This window comes from Ctenopharyngodon idella, chromosome 17 (genome assembly GCF_019924925.1).
Source record: "Ctenopharyngodon idella isolate HZGC_01 chromosome 17, HZGC01, whole genome shotgun sequence".
NCBI classification, from domain to species: Eukaryota; Metazoa; Chordata; class Actinopteri; order Cypriniformes; family Xenocyprididae; genus Ctenopharyngodon; species Ctenopharyngodon idella.
In genome coordinates this window covers 4,966,311-4,987,263 of record NC_067236.1, presented here as the reverse complement: position 1 = coordinate 4,987,263, position 20,953 = coordinate 4,966,311, and the positions used below count along the sequence as shown (strand labels likewise).

The window sequence follows — 20,953 nt, the reverse complement described above, 5'->3', positions numbered from 1 at the left end:
TGGCCACCGTGCTGCAGCTCAGTTTCAGGGTCTTGGCAATCTTCTTATAGTTCTTCCAGTGACCAGTATGAGAGAGTGAGAGCGATAACACCAAATTTAACACACCTGCTCCCCATTCACACCTGAGACCTTGTAACACTAATGAGTCACATGACACCGGGGAGAGAAAATGGCTAATTGGGCCCAATTTGGACATTTTCACTTAGGGGTGTACTCACTTTTGTGGCCAGCGGTTTAGACATTAATGGCTTTGTATTGAGTTATTTTGAGGGGACAGCAAATTTACACTGTTATACAAGCTGTACACTCACTACTTTACATTGTACATTTCTTCAGTGTTGTCACATGAAAAGATATAATAAATATTTACAAAAATGTGAGGGGTATACTCACTTCTGTGAGATACTGTATATATACACCAAGAATGTATTACTATAGTACAAACAATAGTACTATAGGTAACTCTATGCTACTTTTTGTAGTCAGAACTACTTTTGTATTCAGATGAGGCATCAATCTTTCTGAGGGGTCAGAAGTCAAATTCTTCCAGAAGACAGTATATTTAAAATTTACACAACTGTTAAAAAGTTTGGAGTCAGATTTTTGAATGTTTTTAAAAGAAGTCTCTTATGCTTTCCACGGCTGCATTTATTTGATCAAAAATCCAGTAAAAACAGTAATACTGTGAAATATTATTACAATAGTTGTTTTCTATTTTAATTATTCTAAAATGTAATTTATTCCTGTGATGGCAAAACTGAATTTTCAGCATCCATTACTCCAGTCTTCAGTGTCTAATACGCTGAATTGCTGTTAAAGAAACATTTTTATTGCTATCAATGTTGATAGTGATATAAATAATATTTTTTATAATTTTTTAATATATTTTTTTAAAATAACAAATCATATATTTTAAATATTTTTTATTTTAATATAAAATTTAATATTTTTTATGGGAACTTAATTTTTTCAGGATTCTTTGATGAATAGAAAGTTAAAAAGCATTTCTTTTAAAAGCGTTTATTTAAAACAAATTTTTGTAACTAGTTTTACTGTTACTTTTGATACATTTAATGATTGATTGATTAATCAAAGTTTTAATTTCTTTAAAAATCTCTTACTGACCCCAAACTTTTGAATAGTGTAGATTCTAGAAACAAAAACAGTATGTTGTAGCCATTTCGTCTCACTTATTCACCTAGTTAAATATCTGTTTGTTGCTACACTGCAAAATGAACCTGTCTGGAGTTTCGCCTCAAGGTAGAGAACATAATAAACAGGGGACAGCAGAATATTGTCTTTCCCAACACAGTACTATAGACCCTTCAGCCACACAATGTTTGATCAGTCTGCGAGTTGAGGGCCTCACTGGGGACTGACAATTCTTATGCTTTATGAGGACCTGTTAAACAAACAGACCCTCACTCAGTGGCAGATCATTTAGTATGTTTAAATTAAATTGGTTTTCCGAGCATTTATGACTGGCAGATATTTGCTCCACCTCTTTGCAGGATTGCTTTTCATCTTTTGATTGATCCATAAACCGTAAACCAATACATTTATTTTAAAAGCTGCAGAGAGACTTTAGTGTGATGATATGCTGGGTTTAGTGCTAAAACAAGATGATTAGCAATTTTATTGTGTTCCTTTCAGCTGCTATAATTCCACCATCACACCTGCTGTCCCATCCGCCCCATATTCCAGCTGGTGTAAGAAAACATTTATCAGAGAAACAGAAGGGATATTATTTATAAACATTGTAACCTAATGGGAAGCAAAAAAAAAAAAAAAAAAAAAAAAAAATTCTCTGTCTGAGCAAACCCAGATCCATGTGATCCTATAACGTCATCAAAGCCTATATTGTGGGTTGCCTTGTGTACCTCAGATTAGCACAAACACACGCAGGGCAGTCTAGGGATGCTTGTTTAGCTAAAGTCATCCTTCCTTGACGTCATGGATAAGCCACTAGATCAGTTTAAATGGATCTTTGTATGTAGTGCACTGCACTTAATGCAGGCAGGTATAGCAAACAATCACTGGAAACAAGGACACATTTGTTTTTTCTCTCATGAATTGAAATAAAACTTTAATAAATATCTTAATTGCTGCACTAAGACATATTTTTGTAGTCACACTGATAATCACAGTGGCTCGTCACATCGATGCCCCAAAGTAGCTCATTAAATGTAAACAAACAAACAAAAAAACATAAATGAGGCTCTGTTTTGGGGAAATTAGCAATCTTTTTTGGGGGAAATTAGCAATGTCATGATCTAAAGAGGCTCTGAGATCATTGAGGGGCTGCTGACGTTCTGATGTTAAGGTAATTAGCTGCTAAGAGGCTAAACCACAGACTCCTCATAATGAGCTGTGGAAGGTGATCCACATGGTCATGGTCACTAACAATACTCTAGTGTTTGGACTGCAGAAACATAACTTTCTGGAACAACTCTCAGAGTGTATTGGTACCCTATGATGAATGAATGAACAGCACAAAATGTGTAAAAAATATATTTTTCATAAGTAATTATTAATGTGAATGCAAGATAAACCAGAATATCATTCTGTGTCTTCAAAAGGAATCCAAATTGTTGCTGCTGTTGTTTGATCCTGAATTTCTTCAACTCCTTGACTATAAAACAGCTTGACTGAAGATTCCTTTTATAATGAGATTACAAACAGACACCTGCTGGTTATTCACAGTCATTTTCCTCTTAAGCTCTGAATCTGGGGGCATCATGTCTTCTGCTCTCTCTGTATGGGCAGAATCTCTGTCAGCCAGTACTCAATAAGAGTGCATACCACTGAAACCTCATCTGTAAAACAAGAAAGAGAAAGATCAGTTAAATATAACACTTAACCATATTTATGCATGTGCTTATGTTTGCTTAGGTATCACGTAATTTATGTTTCCTACTGTCTGGATTGGGTTGATATTTTGGCCAGAGATTAAAAACAACAGGACCAAATAAGGGCTAAATAAAAATAAAAAGTACTGCTTTATTAAAATGCACCATTGCACCTGCATTTCCATACAATTTTTAGTTATTAGAACATCTGAGGGAAATCACATGGCTGCAATAACAGAGTAACAGGGTTAATGACCTGCTGCAACTACTTGTGGAAATAATGGTGTATGGGGGGAAAAAAATGGATAAATGTTATGTCCTGTGGTTGTCGTGGAAACAGAGGCTATGTTTAGGAGTCACCATGGACACCTGCATGGAATGTCGTGAATCCGCTGGGTGCTTGTAGCTCCTCAGTAAATCACTGATCATCTTATTAAGGTCTAATCTGACTTCCCAAACACACATACATGAAAAGTCATGCTAGACAAAACACTATGGGCACAATTGTTATTGTTGTTTTTTGATGTATATAAACCCAGAAGTTTCCTAGGAAGCACTTTGTATGCTGCGGCTTTTCCTTAAGCGATACTTTGAATATGTTGAGAATTGAACACTTGTTTACTACTTACTGAATGCTGCACAATATACATTGTACACTGCATAGTGAAAAGCATTATTCAACTATAAACATCTGAAACAGTAGTATGCTATGTTGTCATCACATGACCTCCTTTAAGTGAGTGGCATACAGTTAATGTCATGCAAATAATGGGGGTTGGGATTTATTTGATCTAAAATACAATAAAAACAGTATTATTGTGAAAACACTATTTAAAATAACTTGTCTATATTTTAAAATGTAATTTATTCTTCTGATGAAGGTTCACCATTCATCTGACCAATGTAAATGTTTTTACGGTCACATTTTATCACTTTAATGCATCCTTGCAGAATAAAAGTATTAGTTAAAAAAATATATATAGATATTAGTGACCCCAAACTTTTGAATAATAGTAGATTGTGTATTTGGGGGCATTTTTAGTTCAGTGTCTTGTAAAAAAAATTAATTAATTCTAATATTAGAATCTCTGAACTGTATTCTATTGTTTGCAACAAAAACACACATGCTTTATGTTCAGGTATGTGAGGTCCAAGTGCCCTCACTCACCTGCAGGCAATATGCTTGTGTCCCTGAATTCTTGCAGCTGTGATTTTAACTGCTCTTCATTATTCAGCAGTAGAGCCCTGAGTCCACACAGCCTGGAGATCTCAGCAGGGGGCAGCGTCCCACCTGAGAGACGAGAGAATAGAGCCTCAGCTGCAGGGAGGTAGCTGCTTCCTTCACAGGAGCCTGAAAAGAAGAGTGTTAATATATTTGTATATTTCATTACTTTTATACACAAACATAAAAAGTTAAAAAATATCAGCATTTATTTAAAATAGAAATCTTTTGTAACAATATACACTACTGTTCAAAAGTTTGGGGTCAGTAATTTTTTTTCTTTCTTTTTTTTGAAAGGAATTAATACTTTTATTCAGCACGGATGTGTTAAATTGATAAAAAAGTGATAGTAAAGATTTATATTGTTAGAAAAGATTTATATTTTGAATAAATGCTGTTCTTTTTAAATTTTATTCATCAGTGAATCCTGGAAAAAGTATCACAGGTTCCAAAAAAATATTAAGCAACACAACTGTTTTCAACATTGATAATAACTGAGTATCAAATCAGCATATTAGAATGATTGCTGAAGGATCATGTGACACTGAAGACTGGAGCAATGATGCTGAAAATTCGGCTTTGCATCACAGAAATAAATTATATTTTAAAGTATATTAAAATAGAAAACCATAATTTTAAAATTGTAATAATATTTCAAAATATTATTGTTTTTTTCTGTATGAAATAAATGCAGCCTTAATGAGCATAAGAGACTTCGTTCAAAAACATTAAAAATAGTAATATTTCCAAACTTTTGACCGGTAGTGTGTATATATGAGTCAACATTTGAAGTTGATCAAAACCTTTCATCAAAGTTGTCCCAAAACCTTCTTCTTAGGACAACTTTGATGAACTTTTTTGATCCACTTCAAATGTTGTCAAATGTTGAGTGCTATACATATATTTATTTATTTATTATAATTCCTGTTCAAACGTGAGATTTAAAAAAAATAAATAAATAATAATAATTCAAAAAGAGATTAATATAGTAGTGCAGTTATGACATCACTTTGTATGCCAAAACGCGGAAACGAGTTAGCATTTTAGCACTTTTCCATTGTCCCAAAGTTAATATTTTTTTTTTTTTGTTAAAATGGTTGAAATAAGGTCTGTGGTTAACACAAGCTCAAGACACTTTTACATTTTATTCTATGACATAAAATACATCAGTATTACCCCACTCATGATTTTTTTAAGCTATTACGTGTCTTGAAAAAGGTGGTTGCTAACAAGTGGCTAAATAGGACTACAAAGGCTGTAGGGGACATTAAACGCCATCACACCGAACAGGTAAGCACAGTCCGCTTTTACAGCCTCGTTATGCTTATAAATTGTGCTCTTATAAACTATTCCAACTCAAACATTCTAGGAAAATGTTTTTAGATAAAAACTGAAAGAGCTGTTGGAAGCTTAGTGGTGGTGATGGGTGGGACTATGATGTAGTTCGTTTATCTTTAGCTTTTTTACTTCTGGCAACTGCATTTGGGCTTCAAAATTCATTAAAGTTGTATTCATCTGTCAAAATGATCTTGATGGACAAAACGTGTAAGTATCATAAAATTTTGTTGATCACATAGGTTGTTTTTTGTGATACTCCAAAAGCCTATGGAAAAATCCTATTGGGTTTTTGTCGAGGGAACCAGTGTGATGCTAACTGCCGATTGGCCTAAAAAGTGACGTCATACCTGCACCAGCATGAATTAAATTGATAGTAAAGACTTTTACATTTCAAATAAATGCTGTTCTTTTGAACTTTCAATTTATTAGAAGAGCATATTAGAATGATTTTATAAGGATCATGTGAGACTGAAGAGTAATGGCTGTTGTTTGAGCTTTGCCATCACAGAAATAAATTACATTTAAATTGTAGTAATATTTCACAATTTTATTGCTGTTTTTACTTAATTTTTGATCAAATAAATGCAGCCTTGGTGACCATAAGAGACTTCTTTCAGAAACATAAAAAAAAAAAAAAAGTAGAGTATATTTATCCTCAATATAGAAAAAAAGTGATAAAAGTATACAGTAAAATGCATTACCAGAGGACTTGCGATCAGAGAGGTAGATCTCCTGTGTGGTACGAAGTAAGTCGAGCACCTCCTCTAAATTTCCATGTCCACTCTGTGCATATGTGAATTCAACAGCTCTCACATGAGGCACCAGTCCAAGAGCGATGAGTTTCTCTTTGTGACGTTTCTTCTTCATCTTCCTCTTTCTGTTCTTGCTGAGCCTCTCTGTGTTCATTGAGCTTCCAGCGTCCCCTTCATCGCTGGGATGTACATTTGTCTGGCCTTGTACAGCGCCCTCTGCTGGAGGGGTGGATACCTTGGCTGTAGTAATGGAAGACACCTTTTTCTTTCTCCTCCTTTTCCTCTTATGTAACACATGGTCATCTGTGTCTAAAAGATCCAAAAATGGCTCATTGGTGAGGAGGATTATGGACTTTCTCACAGTATTAGAATTATTACAAAAGGGGGTTTTGAGTCCGACAAGCATCAGGCTCCATTCTCTGGAGAAAGAGGTTTAAGGTGGCTGATTTGTCATAAACGGATTTAAATAAATTCACTATAACAACTGAATGACATCAGTTACAGTCTCCTTACATTTACGCTCATGCTCTTAAAAGCATAAAAAGAGCATTTGAAAGAGACTTAGTAGACTCTTTCAAATAAAAAGCATCCTAGAAGAAATGTGCACATACTGTATAAGAGGCAATTACCAGAGTGGATAGCGTGCACACACACGCACGCACACACGCACGCACACACGCACACACACACACACACACACACACACACACACACCCCTCTTCGCCCTTTCAGTAGTTTTCTGCAGGCTTTTCAAGCTACTTAGGACTATACAAACACATGGAGTTCTGCTGAGCTATTGATTTTTTTCATCTGTATTCAGAGCGGAGAAACTGACCGCACATCTGAGCGACACACCGCAGGAAGCAAAGATTCAGCTCCTCAGCATACAACACATACAATGAGACCAGTTTGCAATAAAGGAGGGATGAGGAAAGGCCTCAATAACATGGACAGTATGTGTGTGTGTGTGTGTGTGTGTGTGTGTGTGTGTGTGAGAGAAAGAGAGAGCTTGTGAACGAAGTTATTGCTGCTCTGCAGGTCTATTGAGGTCTATTCAGATCAATAGCAACAAAAAGACAGTAGGAGGAGGAAATCTACAGAGCTTTATAGCGAAAGAGCAGAGAAGTACAACATGCACACTAAGCCAAACCACAAATACGGCACCGGAACTAAAAGACTTGGTGGTGGGATGAGTAATGTGTAATAAAAGATGCAACAATGTCACCTCCTATAGAGGTGGTGTTTGTTTTGTCATTAAATATTTTGGGTGTCATTAAAATTCAATGTCATACAGTATAAGTACAAATATCCAAAAAGGATTACTACAGACCCTCATTTGTTTAAACCGTGATTTGGCTTGTCCTGCCCATATAAATGCCACAATGAAATATCACAAATGATCAGGGCAAAGCAAATATCTCAAACAGTCTGATTCCTTTTGGTTCTGTGATATATGTGTGAATTAAACATATAGGCCCGGTTTCACTAAACCAGGATTAGACTAAGACAGGATTAGGCCTTAGTTCAATTAAGACATTTAAGTAACTTTTATAAAAGTACCCTAAAAAGAAACATTACTGGTGTGCATCTTGAGACAAAACAATGGCACTGACATACTTTAAGATATATCAGTGCAAGTTGCTTTTAGTCAAAACAGATCAAACATGCATTTTAGTCTGAGAATAGCTTAAGCCTCGTCTGTGAAACCGGGGGATAAATGACTAATTTTGTGTGTTTGTATAGATGAAAATTCCAAACTGTTTTCTGGACTAATAAAGATGTTATTTCTGAGTTTTTTATTTATTTATTTATCCTGAGTGCTGTGGCTAATATGCTCCACTGAATCAAATGATTTGATCATTTGGATCCACAACAGGAGTTGCAGAATTAATATAAACACACAATTGATTAGTATAAATAAGTCAAAAGTAAAATATCAAATAGGATATCAAGATACATCTGTATACTGGCAAAAATATAATCTGCAGTGACTAATAACTAGTCAGGATTATTTGCAGGGATTACTAGGATCACTTCACCAAAACTAGTGGTATCTATTTTCTACTGGAGAAATAAAATCAAAAAGAAAAGAGATGACCTAAGAGGTTTGTCATTAATCAGGTTGTCACCAACTCACCGACTGGGCTGTTGTCAGAGTCAATGGAATCTGGATTGGACAGTGTGACAGGATCATTCCCGCTAGGGATCAGGTAGCCTTCAGGAGGAGGAAGTACAGTGTAGAGCTTTTTGACTTGTACAGCTGTACTTTTCTCATTGCCTAAAAAAGGGAGAGAAATAAAGGGCGACTGAGCAGTCAAGTACCTTGTTAGTGCCCCATTATGCTTTTTGAGATATTACCTTTCATGTAGTGTGTTATACATAGCAGTTTGTGAATGTAAAAGGTCTTCAATTTTTCAGACTAAAGTGCATGAGAAAAGAATTATTGTCTCCCAAAAGAAAGAACCGATTCGGAACTGCCTTAAACAAGTTGTCAGCAATTCCAGTCTTATTTCCTGCACAAACCTATGTAGGTTTGTAACAAATATGCACAATGTCAGTCTATGGTTTTCATTGGATGCCCGCAAACAACGTCTACTTTAACCCCCCCTCAAACACTGCAGTTGTAGCGGAGGCCTGGAAAAGTTTGATTCCTTACATTTATATAGCGCTTTTCTGGGCACTCAAAGCGCTTTACATATTGAAGGGGGAATCTCCTCAACCACCACCAATGTGCAGCATCCACCTGGATGATGCGACGGCAGCCATATTGCACCAGAACGCCCACCACACACCAGATTATTGGTGGAGAAGAGACAGAGTGATGAAGCCAATCAGAGTATATGGATGATTAGAAGGCCATGATGGACAGAGGCCAATGGGCAAATTTGGCCAGGATGTCGGGGTTACACCCCTACTCTTTTCGAAGGACATCCTGGGATTTTTCTCGACCACAGAGAGTCAGGACCTCGGTTTAACGTCTCATCCGAAGGACGGTGCTTTTTGACAGTATAGTGTCCCCATCATTATACTGGAGCATTAGGACCCACACAGACCACAGGGTGAGCACCCCCTGCTGGCCTTCCAGCAGCAACCTAGTTTTCCCAGGAGGTCTCTCATCCCATCCAGTTTGGTTTGTGTTGTCGACATTTTGAGAAGAACCTGTTTTCTGCACTGCGAAAGCAAATCCTCTCTGCATGAACTTCCAAAGGATGAGGACTCAAGCTTGAAAAGATATGGTAAAACATTACCATTGTTACTGTTTGTATCACTGTGTATACAAGTGCTGAGGAAGCCTCTGGAGTTGAAATTTAAATATAGTTTTGATTCCGCTTTGACATGCGCTGTAAGCGGTAGACCAATCATAACAGATTGGGACATCTAACCAATCAGAGCAGAGTTGGCTCTCAGAAAGAAGTGGCTTAAAAAGACCAAATCCTTTATCATAACGATTCAGGCAATGTGATAACAGAGGTGATGCTATGAGAAATTATGAGAAATTAAAGTGTTTTTGACCTTAGATGCATGTAAACCCATTGCAGACCTCCAAAACAGAAATCTTTAAAATAGCATAATAGGGGCGCTTTAAAACTTAAACATGAAGCAAACTCTGACCTGACTTTTTGGTTGGGATGGACTGAGGTCTCTCTATAGGTGGCACAGGTGTGCTCTGCTCCTGGGGAACATGTTGTAGCACACTCTGCTTTTGGGCTGCAGGATACAGTCTTTGCAGGACCTTGGACTGGAATACTTACACACACACACACACACACACACACGGATGTCAACAATAAAACACGTACAGAGCACAAGGTTCTGTAGCACGTGGGCACTGTCATAATTTTTATTCAATGCTCCCTTCTTACCTTCTTTTCTGACAGACATATCAGCGGCTGAGAATCATGATCACCTTTTCTTCCTCAATCGTGTACAAAATTACACTCCATTATTATAATTACAAAACACTGTTCTGATAAGTTTAACTGGGTTAGTGGATGGTATGGCGTCAAATTTTTGAATATTTTACACATTTAATCAGAAACCAGGATTTAACATGTAGCACATATAAAAATGAGCTGGAAAAACAGAAAACTGCAAAGAAAATACCGTCATGCTGCTTCTCTGCGTCGTATTTCCGACCTCACCATGATGGCGTCTGAGCGTGCAGCGTCCTGAACTGCGCCATCCAGCGGCGTGGACAAGCGCTACATCACCTCCAGGGGACCGCCGCATCTTCACCCGTGGGGCGGCGACTGAGCACATGCACTCTCAAAACTTCGCTGCCATCCTCACCATGTAGCCGCAAGCTCAAGGAATACCTATAATGTCAGCGTGGAAGAAGGTACGTTCAGCAATTTGTGCATGCTTGTTTCTTGAAAGGTGCAGAAGAAAACAAAAAGTCTACTCTACTCTCACGAGCTTGTGTGCGGCGGAGCGCGGGATGCAGAGCTCAGCATTACATCACTCACCTGCCGAGAGAAGGCGTGACATTTTCACCTGTCGGATTCAATTAATATTTTGAACATTTGTTTAGCTAAATTTGTCATCAATTTAGCCATTTTTTTTTTAAAAACGTTACCCAAAATTATCCAAGTTTGCTCAGAGTGTTCATTCATGAACACTGATCATGACTTGTAAACAACTTCTTTCAGTTTCTGTGTATATGTTTGAGAACTGTGTGTGGGTCAACTGGCGTACATTTTTTTTTAAAACTGCTAAAAATCCATTCTTGCTATGCATGCAAGCTTAAATATGTATACCTCAAAGAACATTTTCTAGTGTAGACTGACATGTAAACATGCACTTTATAGTCACCCAATATTACATAACATCTACCTATAAGCTAGACTTAGAATCGGTAATTGAAACAATTACATTGATCTAACACTAATCTGAATATTGTGGGTGACAGAGGGACATCCCCTTTCCTAATGATGTGAAGACATGAAATTGTAAATAGACACTCTATCAGTATATATTGGTTATTGAGTGATATTAGAGATTTTCTTTTTAATTAGAATCACATTATGTTGGATGTTTAATTGTATGTGCAGATTTACATTATTTTTATTTTTAGATTACCTCTGCCATCATCTAACACTCACTTAAAGGCACAATATGTAGGATTTTTAGATTAAAATATCAGAAAACCACTAGAACAATGTAATATATTTGTCTTGTGTACTTATAGTATCACAAACGTTTCCAGCAATGTTAAAATCCAGAGAAATCAGCAATTTTAACCAGGACATGGACCGTGACATTGCATTGCCTGTCAATGACATCATATCCACGTTACCCTTGATTTCCAGTTTTACTAATATAAATCTAGATTACTGCAAAAAGCAACAAGTCTACTTTCAACTTTCAACACACTCAAATGTATTTAGTATGATTGTTTTAACCATGTAAAAAATCGCTGCATTACCCCACATACGCTACACAACGAAAAGAGCGGCTGACTGCAGCATAAGCATAATAAAAGCTCCACTGGACTCGAGATCGGTGTGTATCGCAGGTGTCTTTCATAAGCATTCGCTTCAGTGGCCTCGTTCTTCTCCCACGGCTCTTGACCCGTCCTGCTTCATACCACCGGAACGTTAATAAAACTTAAATACATTAGCTCATCTGTGAACATGATTTTTGCCAGAATCCTTCGGATTTCTTTCCATTGGCTGTGGAGGTGATGACAACAGCTCCCATGATTCCACTCTCATTGAAGGCGTCATCAATCTATGCCTTTGTTTGAATAAGTGACCTCTAGTGGCGGAAATTACATATTGTGCCTTTAAAGGCAGGTTAGGTGATTTATTTCAAAAACATTTTTTTATGCTGGTTGAAAGTCTCTTTACACCCCGATAGTTAAGTGGTCTAAATGTATTTATGTGTATTTATATCGCCTGTGGAAGGCGTAGGACCATAAAATGTTCGTCCAATCAAATCCCTCATTCCGAGAGCTACGATAGGATGTCCTACCTGCCTGTCAATGTATGTTTTTACATACCCTCATGCACCCTGTTCGCACAGACATCATACATCATCAGTTAGATGTCAGTCACAACCACCGCATCCCAAACAGCAGCCACCTTTTACATTTCCTCCTGAGCCAAAACAACGAGCTTATGCAGCGTTCACGCCATAATACTGTAACTTGGAAGAGACGGAAACCCGTGACGTTATACTCAGAGCGGTTTGTGACTCGAATTTATGCGTTTCAATGGCAAGACTATATCAACGCCGAAATGAATCCGCAGCAGTCAGGTGGTACAGGTCAGTGCTCTTTAAGTTGTTTATGTTCATTATTGTTGCAATGTTATGTGCTTTGAGACATGAGGTAGTTTATCGCCGTCTCTCCTGATGCTTTTGTTTGCTCCCTGCTGTACGCGTTCATGTGTTTTGGTGGAGGCGTGACTTTGGAGACGCTCTGTAGGGTGGGTGGGATCTTATGTTTTCAAAGCTATTTCGCTATTACTAGCCTCTCAGAAAATGACCTACCCTAGGTTTAAAATAAATCTTTAAAAACTCTAAGAATTTAAAGGTGCAATATGTAAGATTTTTGCAGTAAAATATCCAAAAACCACTAGGCCAGTGTTATATATTTTATTCACTTGAGTACTTACAATATCCCAAATGTTTCCAACTATTTGTAAATCGTGAGAAAATTGCAATTTTAACCAAGGCTCTGGGACGTGTGAGTCGCCTGTCAATTGCGTCATACCCGCGTTACCCTCGGTTTCCGGTTTTATGTTGTAAAAACCATGGAAACACCAAAGACGCTTTAATATATTACATGTTTTAATGGGCAAGGGAACAACTGTTTGGTTACGTTTATAGGCAGAAAACTAATTGTTTTAAATAGCTCAACACGTTTAGTCTACACGTTTAATTTTCTTGATTTTTTGCGAGTACCATGCCTCAGAGAAAAACACTATTTTGTGAAGTAGCTAACATAGCATAATCAGATGCAGCTTTAATAACAGTAATACAGAATTTTCTCCATCATACAATACGTTTTAAAATTAATTGCATGCCATTTATCAACAAGCCATCCAGCATTTAATATGATATTCTAAAATCGATCTATCTTGCTGCAGAGTGCAACAACTGTATCACAGCAGCCGCAGAGCGAACGTATTTTCTCTAGCGACCTCTAGCGGACATAATTTTTTACATATTGCACCTTTAATGTAATCTTTTGCAAATCTCAAAATAATTATCCCTTTTTAAAACTGTACATATGTTATTATACATAAAGTCACTTCTAGCATTTAAAATAGTCAATATCTTTAGTTTATAATATTTTATTTTTAATTTATTTATACAAAATAGTATAGAATTCAATTATTGGCCATTTATTGGTTATTGGCCATAATAAGTAGCCTAATTATTCAATATTAGGGCATCCCTATTATAATGTTGTAAAGAAAAATTTCCCATTTTTCCATTTCACCCAAGATGGCATTCACACCTCAGTCCAGTTGATGCTGTTGGGATAACAGTGGAAGGCTGTTGTCTGTGTAGCTTAAGGATTGAAAGAGCGCTTTTTATCCCAAAGTGCAAATGTGTGTGTGTGTTTGACTGTGATAGAGCAAATTTGACAAAATATGCATCCATTATCTAAGCTGTTCTCTAAAATGACTCTAAGATGCCCATTTTAAACATATTACATAAGCCAGCAGCAGATGCAGTACAAAGCTTCCCAGATGCAGCTGTCTGTCAATGTAAGTGCAGGGTGCAGCATTCATTTGCAGTTTCAAACACCAGCTCTACAGAAATAACTCAGACGGGCAGAATCAGCCTTCTCTGTATCTTGCACTTATGCTGATAGACAGCACATTTAACTGAGGATCTGAAGGTTCTGTGGCCCATGCTGAGAGTTTATTAGTTTCTTATATACTTCTTTACCTGTAAATATCTTTTAAAATAATTTATTCAGTTCAGTGACTTGACTTTAAAAATTACTCAGAATAGGTTTAACACAGGTGTGGAATTTTGTTAGTATGCAATCAGTGATTAAATTTGCTTAAGCCAATATTAGAATTTGTTTACCATATCGCTATAGTTTAATATTAGCATTATTTTTCGTCATTATAGTTTAATTGGAGGTTTCAGTCCAATTTTGGAAGCAGATAATGTTTGGTTGTCACATATGAAACAGCTTCACAAACAAAATCATTCACAAACAGTATCATGATTTTGTGTTACAATAATTTAAATGATCACAGAACTACTGGGATAAAAGTTTATAGTTTGGATATAAAGACTGTCTACGATAGTGAACAAAATAGAGTAAATCACCTTTTGAATATACAGTTGTTGTCAGAATTACTGGCACGCTTAGTAAATATGATCAAAGATGACTGTAAAAATAAATCTGCATTGTTTATCCTTTTGATCTTTAATTCATAAAATTAGCAAAAAATCTAACCTTTCATTTAAGGAAAAGAATTGAAAGTGGGGGGAAAATCACATTATGAAATAAATGCTTTTCTCCAAAACACATTGGCCACAATTATTGGCACCCCTAGAATTTTTTATAAGTAAAATATCTCTGAAGTATATTCCTATTCATATTTACATTTTTTTTTTTTTTTAGCACACCAGGGTGATCATGAACCTGAAATTGTCCAGCCATATAAACATGAGGAAACACAAAGGCCAAATTCCCTTAATCATTCATCACAATGAGTAAAACCAAAGAATATAGTTCTGATGTGCAGCAAAAGATTGATGTGCTTCACAAAATAGAAAGTGGCTGTAAGAAAATAGCTAAAGCATTGAAAATCCCCATTTCCACCATCAGGGCAATAATTAAGAAGTTCCAATCAACTAAAGATGTTACAAATCTGCCTGGAAGAGGATGTGTGTCTAAATCGTCCTAATGCACGGTGAGGAGGAAAGTTTGAGTGGCCAAAGACTCTCCAAGGATCACAGCTGGAGAACTGCAGAGATTAGTTGAGTCTTGAGTCTCAGAAAGCCTAAAAAGAAATTATCAAACAGCACCTACATCCCCACAAGTTGTTCAGGAGGGTTTCAAGAAAAATTCTCTGCTCTCATCCAGAAATAATCTCCAGCATATTTAGTTGTCAGACAAGACTGGAACTTCAAACGGGGCCGGCTTCTATGGTCAGATGAAACTAAAAAAAGAGCTTTTTGGCAGCAAACCCACCAGATGGGTTTGGTGCACACATGGATAAAAATTACCCCATGCCCACAGTTAAATATACTGCTGGATCTTTAATTTTGTGGGCCTATTTTTCTGCTGGAGGTCCTGGACATCTTATTCAGATACACGGTATCATGGATTCTATCAAATACCAACAGATAAAAAATCAAAAACTGACCGCTTCTGCTAGAAATCCAATAATGGGCCGTGGTTGGATCTTCCATCAGGACAATGATCCAAATCAAACATCAAAACCAACACAAAAATGTGTCACTGAGCACAAAATGAAGCTTCTGCCATGGCCATCCCAGTCCACTGACCTGAACCCTATAGAAAATGAGTGGAGTGAACTGAAGAGAAGAAGCACCAGCATGGAGCTGGGAATCTGAAGGATCTGTAGAGATTCTGCATGAAGGAACGGTCTCTGATCTCTTGTCAGGTGTTCTCCAAACTCATAAGGCATTATAGGTGAAGACTCAGAGCTGTTATCTTGGCAAAAGGAGGTTGAAAAAAGTATTGAATAAAAGGGTGCCAATAATTGTGGCCAACGTGTTTTGGAGAAAAACATTTATTTCATAATGTGATTTTCCCCCCACTTTCAATTCTTTTCCTTCAATGAAAGGTTAGATTTTTGCTAATTTTATGAATTAAAGATCAAAAGGATAAACAATGCAGATTTATTTTTACAGTTATCTTTGATCATATTTACCAAGGGTGCCAATCATTCTGACCACAACTGTAACTTGATGCTTCAAATAAAGATTATATCAATTACATTGTAAAACACCAATAAGTGACAACAAGTGACTGTTAAAAAATGTATTTGTCATTGAATCATTCATTCAAAAACGCTGATTCATCCATAAAAACAAGTCAAGTCCTTATGAGTGAGTCATTGAATCATTCATTAAAAACCAATTTAAAAAAAGTAATTAAATATTTTTTTTTAAATTGTGTGCAGCAATTAATATTTTGTCAGAACTGCTAGTAAATTACATGAAATTGTTTAGTTTAGTTTAGTTGTCTATTCAGAATCATATTGAGAACAATGTGAGAACCGTGATCTCTATTTTAACCTAAAATTCATGATTTTCAATTTATCCAGAGTTGTGCAGCTCTACTATATATTTATAATCTTTTATGACTCATTTCACTAAAATTCTAGATCAGAGTTTAATGTGTTTGATTAAAAGAAAGAAAAATGACAAAACAGTACAGATTTATAATAAGGGACGTAATATAAAATAAATTGTCATTAAGCGACTCTTTGGAATTCTGTTTGGTCAGTCACAACTTTCTGTGAACCAAATATTTTTGTATAATGATGATGAGCACTAAACTAGATATTTTGCCATACTATAACGGTGCATCCCTACTAGTTACGGGGTATGATGTGGTGCAGGTTCATAATGCATGATGCATCATGATGCAGGTTCCTCTGTTGTTCTTTCCCAATAAATACTGTAGTCTCAGAAGTGGAGCCTTTTGAATAAAACACTCCATGGGATTGCCTTTATTTTTAGCTCATATCTGGTACCATAAAGTGTGTTATGACAGGAGAGCTCATGGACATCAAGCCACAAGATGCTTTTCATGTTTTGCATGTGTGCTTGTGCCATCAGCTTGAATGGCAGCCAGTTGCTCTGACTTTTCCCATTCATAATGCAGGCATGTGTTAGTGCTTCTGTGGAAGCTCTGCTGCATAGCAAGTACAGGAAACGATGAGAGGATGGCACAAAAATTAATAACTGAAAAATCCGAATGAATTAATGAGGCACGGTCAGTGGTTTGCTAATTTCATCCTTAAACATGTTAGCTTGAAAAATATACTTTGACATTACTACGTAGGAATGCTCAATATATTGGTACCATATCAATTAGTAGTATATGTTAGAGAATTTTTAAATATATTTTTACACTAAGATTATATAGTTCATCATCCAATTGTCACTAAAATGGTAATAATTTAATAACACGTAAATTGTGATAGTTAAATGTAATCTTTAGCAAATCTCAAAATAAATAAAGCTGCAAGCAGCAATTAATGGGGTTCAAGCGCTTTTAAGGTCTTTAAGCACATTCGTAAAAAGGTATTATGTATTAATTAACTAGCCTGTAACCACCTAGATCATAAATGGAAAAGACCATTTACAGCCAAAACAGGCAATTTATAAAGGAAATATGTTTTAAAACTTTTTAACAGTTATCGAGGTAGAGCCAAAAACCTATGACTAGTTCGCGAAAGTAGATTTTTGAAATAATCTCCAATATTTATGACAGCTGTGGTCCTAGAGGCAAAGTTGCTCAGAATGAGGAGTTGTACCAAAACCACTAAATGACAAGCCTTCAACCATTAGGCAAAAAAGCGTAACGGCTAATGCTAACGCTGCAGCTGCGGTAAAGACTGCCAGTATGCAGGAAAGAAGACCAGAGGCCATTACATGATAGGCTGAGAGGTGCCGCACGTGATTGAGTTAGCCGTTACGCTTTCTCCAATGGTAATCTCCCTATAATAATACAATCTCTGGTTGTACTATACGGTATGAATGTCGTGGGCATGTGTGAAATATTGTGTGATATACAATCCTTTACCATGTGAAAAACACAAAGGCACCCGGTGGCCAATTTCTTTTGAATTTCTCACAGGCCTCTAGGGCCGTGAGTCAAACAGGCCCAGAGAGTTTCGTTCTGATCTGATACGCGAATGTCCTCATAGACGATCACGGCACGTTGGACAAAGACACTGCATGCCAGTTTTCAAGTCAATCAGAATGTTGCGTAGCTGTTGCCGTTTTCATTTTATTCATTTTATAGCGCCAACAAGTGGCCAGTCGACACATTCTTTTTCATGCGACCGCAGACTGAGCCCGTACATAGGTGAACCAAGATTGGTGAAATTATCCCATTCCGTTCAAGAGGGATAGCCGTTTTAGTAAAAATGGCCACTGCCACTTAGTCGTGGACTTGAATTGAAATTTAGACTTTTTTAAATTTTCTTGTAGCATTTAAAACAAGTAATTTTTGTGTTGTGAATATTTGCACAAAATAATATATAGAATTTTTTTTTTCTGGCCATTTATTAATAACCGTCCATAAGAAGGTTATTGATTTCAGCCAAAATTGTAATACTAATAAAAAGCCTAAACTTAAAATTAGAAATGCAAAAATTACAAGTATAAAAATTACAATTAGAAGTACAAAAATTATTAAAACTTAAAAAATGTAAAAAATTAAAGCTAAATAGATTTACAAGAAAAAAAATATAACAACATAATACAAATTAAACTAAAATTAAATAAATATTAAAAATGAAAACTTCAGATGCAAAAGCCTCTAAGTGCCATCTGTGTCACGAATGTGGCTCCCTCGCCTCCTCCTCCACACCACCGGAGGGAGCCATCACCTGAATACTGACTGTTTCCCATTCGGACTACGTTTCCCATAGGCCCTCATTCCTGGGACTGATTGCGCACACACCTGCACCTCATCACACTCACACTATTTAAGCCACACACTCACACATACACACCGCAAAGTCTTGATTTGCCCTGGTGATCATTACTGAGCGTTTTCTTGTGGACTGTTTCTCCGTTACCGTTGGATTGTTTATTCTCTGTGATTCTTTGCTGCCTGCCCTGATCCCTGCCTGTGTACTGGACTGTGTTTGTTTGCCGCCTGCCCTGATCTCTGCCTGTGACTTGACACCGTTTGTCTGCCGCCTGCCTCGACCATTGCCTGTCCCTGTTTATGTCTTTGCCCTTGCCCGTCTACTTTGGTGATTGTTCTAATAAAGCTGCAAATGGATCCCCACTCTGCCGACCCTTCATTACAATCTGAAATTTTCTTCTAAAATGAGCATTTTTATAAAGCTTGTATGTTTAGGGTCAGTAATTTCATTCTAATGGCAATTAATAGGTCCTTTTCATTGCCATTAGAGTGAAATTACTGACCCTAAACATACAAGCCTGATAAAAATGCTCATTTTAGAAGAAAATTTCAGATGGCACTTAGAGGCTTTTGCATCTGAAGTCTTCAAATATTTATAAGTATATAATAATATATAAACAAAACAACAACAACAAAAAAGGTTAGATATACTTATTAAAGAATATGAAGGAAAAACATGGTTAATTTCAAAATTACTATAATTATTTCTGTCAGGACCACTATAATCAGATATGATTGACACTTTTGGATTTGCGGTATTGTTCCATTCTGGTCTAGGGAATTCTGGTCTAGGGAAGCGATAACCCCCTAGGGTAAACAGAACAGAACCAACATAAATGTATTGGAGATATCATTAATGTTCAATTATTTAATGTACAACATAATTTAAGAATTAGTCTGATTCGAAGGGGAATCAGAAGGCCAAGTCCTGACTGGACGAGAGGAGGAGCTGGGGATGGAGGAGAGTAAATAGCTCCTGAGCAACGGGTTAAGCTGCTGATAATACTGATGGACCTTATATATGGATGCTGTGATAGGTCTTGTATTCCTATAGTTAGACGTGGATCAGCTGAGAGTTAGCTGATGTGAGCTTGACTGACGTGACCTACCAGAACTAACGCTACGCTTGATTTTTACATTTACATAATTGGAGTCTCGGTATTGAAAAATAAAAATCGTAGCAGAACACTGGGGTTAATTTTTTTTCACCCTTTCTGTGGTTTCTGACTTTATCATCTTTGACTGTAGGTTAAAACTGTTTAGTCTCTTCTGATTTTTTTGGGAGGCCACAGCATGAAACATTTCTCCAGAAAACACTGTAATTATTGTTGCTGTCTCAGAGCTCCTCCTTCCTCCGATTACTGTGGGAATTAAGAGGTGCCTGAAAAAAAAGTGTGAATTCTCTAAGCCTGAGACACACACACGAACATGGAGAGTATCTGCTTGTGCGGCAGAGTGCTTTTTTTCCTGATTGTGACAGTTGGAGCTATTTAGTAATTTAGAGAGCTGCGATTAGACGCACTGATTATATACACACTGATTAAGCACACCGTGAGTGTACACACACTGATTACACAGAGATTTCACACACGCTCTATCATAAACCAGCTGGTGTCCTGTGGTAAGAGGGTCAGCTAGGGCAATGATCATTGTAGAGATGGATTCTCTATCACACAATATATTTCATATATAGTATGTTTGATATATTAGATAGTAGCCTGATGCATGTATATTATTTTATGAACGAGAAACACTTGACACTTCACATAAAAACTGCAATTTAAATCCATAAAGTGGTAAAAATATTCGGTATGATTCTTTGGGGGCCTTTGCAAAGCATTTTATGTGACACTTTTCTTGAAGAAATTGTTAAATTACACAGTAAAAGTGGTTAAAGACTTTAGAGACTGTGAATAAAATAACACCGTAAACAAAAAAGAGAAAAGCCTCATTTGAAAGTGTTTACAGCTGATAATATTAGTGTAAGTGAACAGAACTGATCTGAATGTTTCTACATTATTTTTTACTCCACACTACGATGACCTGAACAAATATGTTAATGAAATGACATAAAGCTAATAATATTATTTACCTTGAAGCAAATCTAGTTGTTTTAGGTATGTTCTTTTGGAAATGAGGCAGAGAGATTAATCCACAGCATGAACTTTCATGATTTATTTAA

At 36.6% G+C, this 20,953-nt stretch overlaps 1 protein-coding gene and 1 long non-coding RNA gene across 3 annotated transcripts in view; one reads left to right on the top strand and one right to left on the bottom strand.

Moving 5' to 3' along the window:
• LOC127499214 (uncharacterized) overlaps positions 1-20,953 on the top strand; it is a 216,726-nt gene that overhangs the window by 16,699 nt on the left and 179,074 nt on the right. The window lies entirely within an intron of this gene.
• Positions 2,054-10,349, bottom strand: LOC127499211 (glutamate-rich protein 1). Of its 2 annotated transcripts, none has more exons than XM_051869417.1 (7): positions 10,266-10,349; positions 10,025-10,073; positions 9,774-9,908; positions 8,299-8,439; positions 6,111-6,470; positions 4,018-4,200; positions 2,054-2,816 (listed from the first exon to the last, which is right to left on the bottom strand). In XM_051869417.1, exons 2-7 carry the CDS (start codon positions 10,041-10,043, stop codon positions 2,737-2,739), a joined length of 918 nt encoding a protein of 305 aa, XP_051725377.1. In that variant the 5' UTR covers positions 10,044-10,073; positions 10,266-10,349; the 3' UTR covers positions 2,054-2,736. The 2 variants fall into 2 exon arrangements, with proteins under 2 accessions (XP_051725377.1, XP_051725376.1); XM_051869416.1 differs by having other exon boundaries at positions 10,025-10,077; positions 10,266-10,344.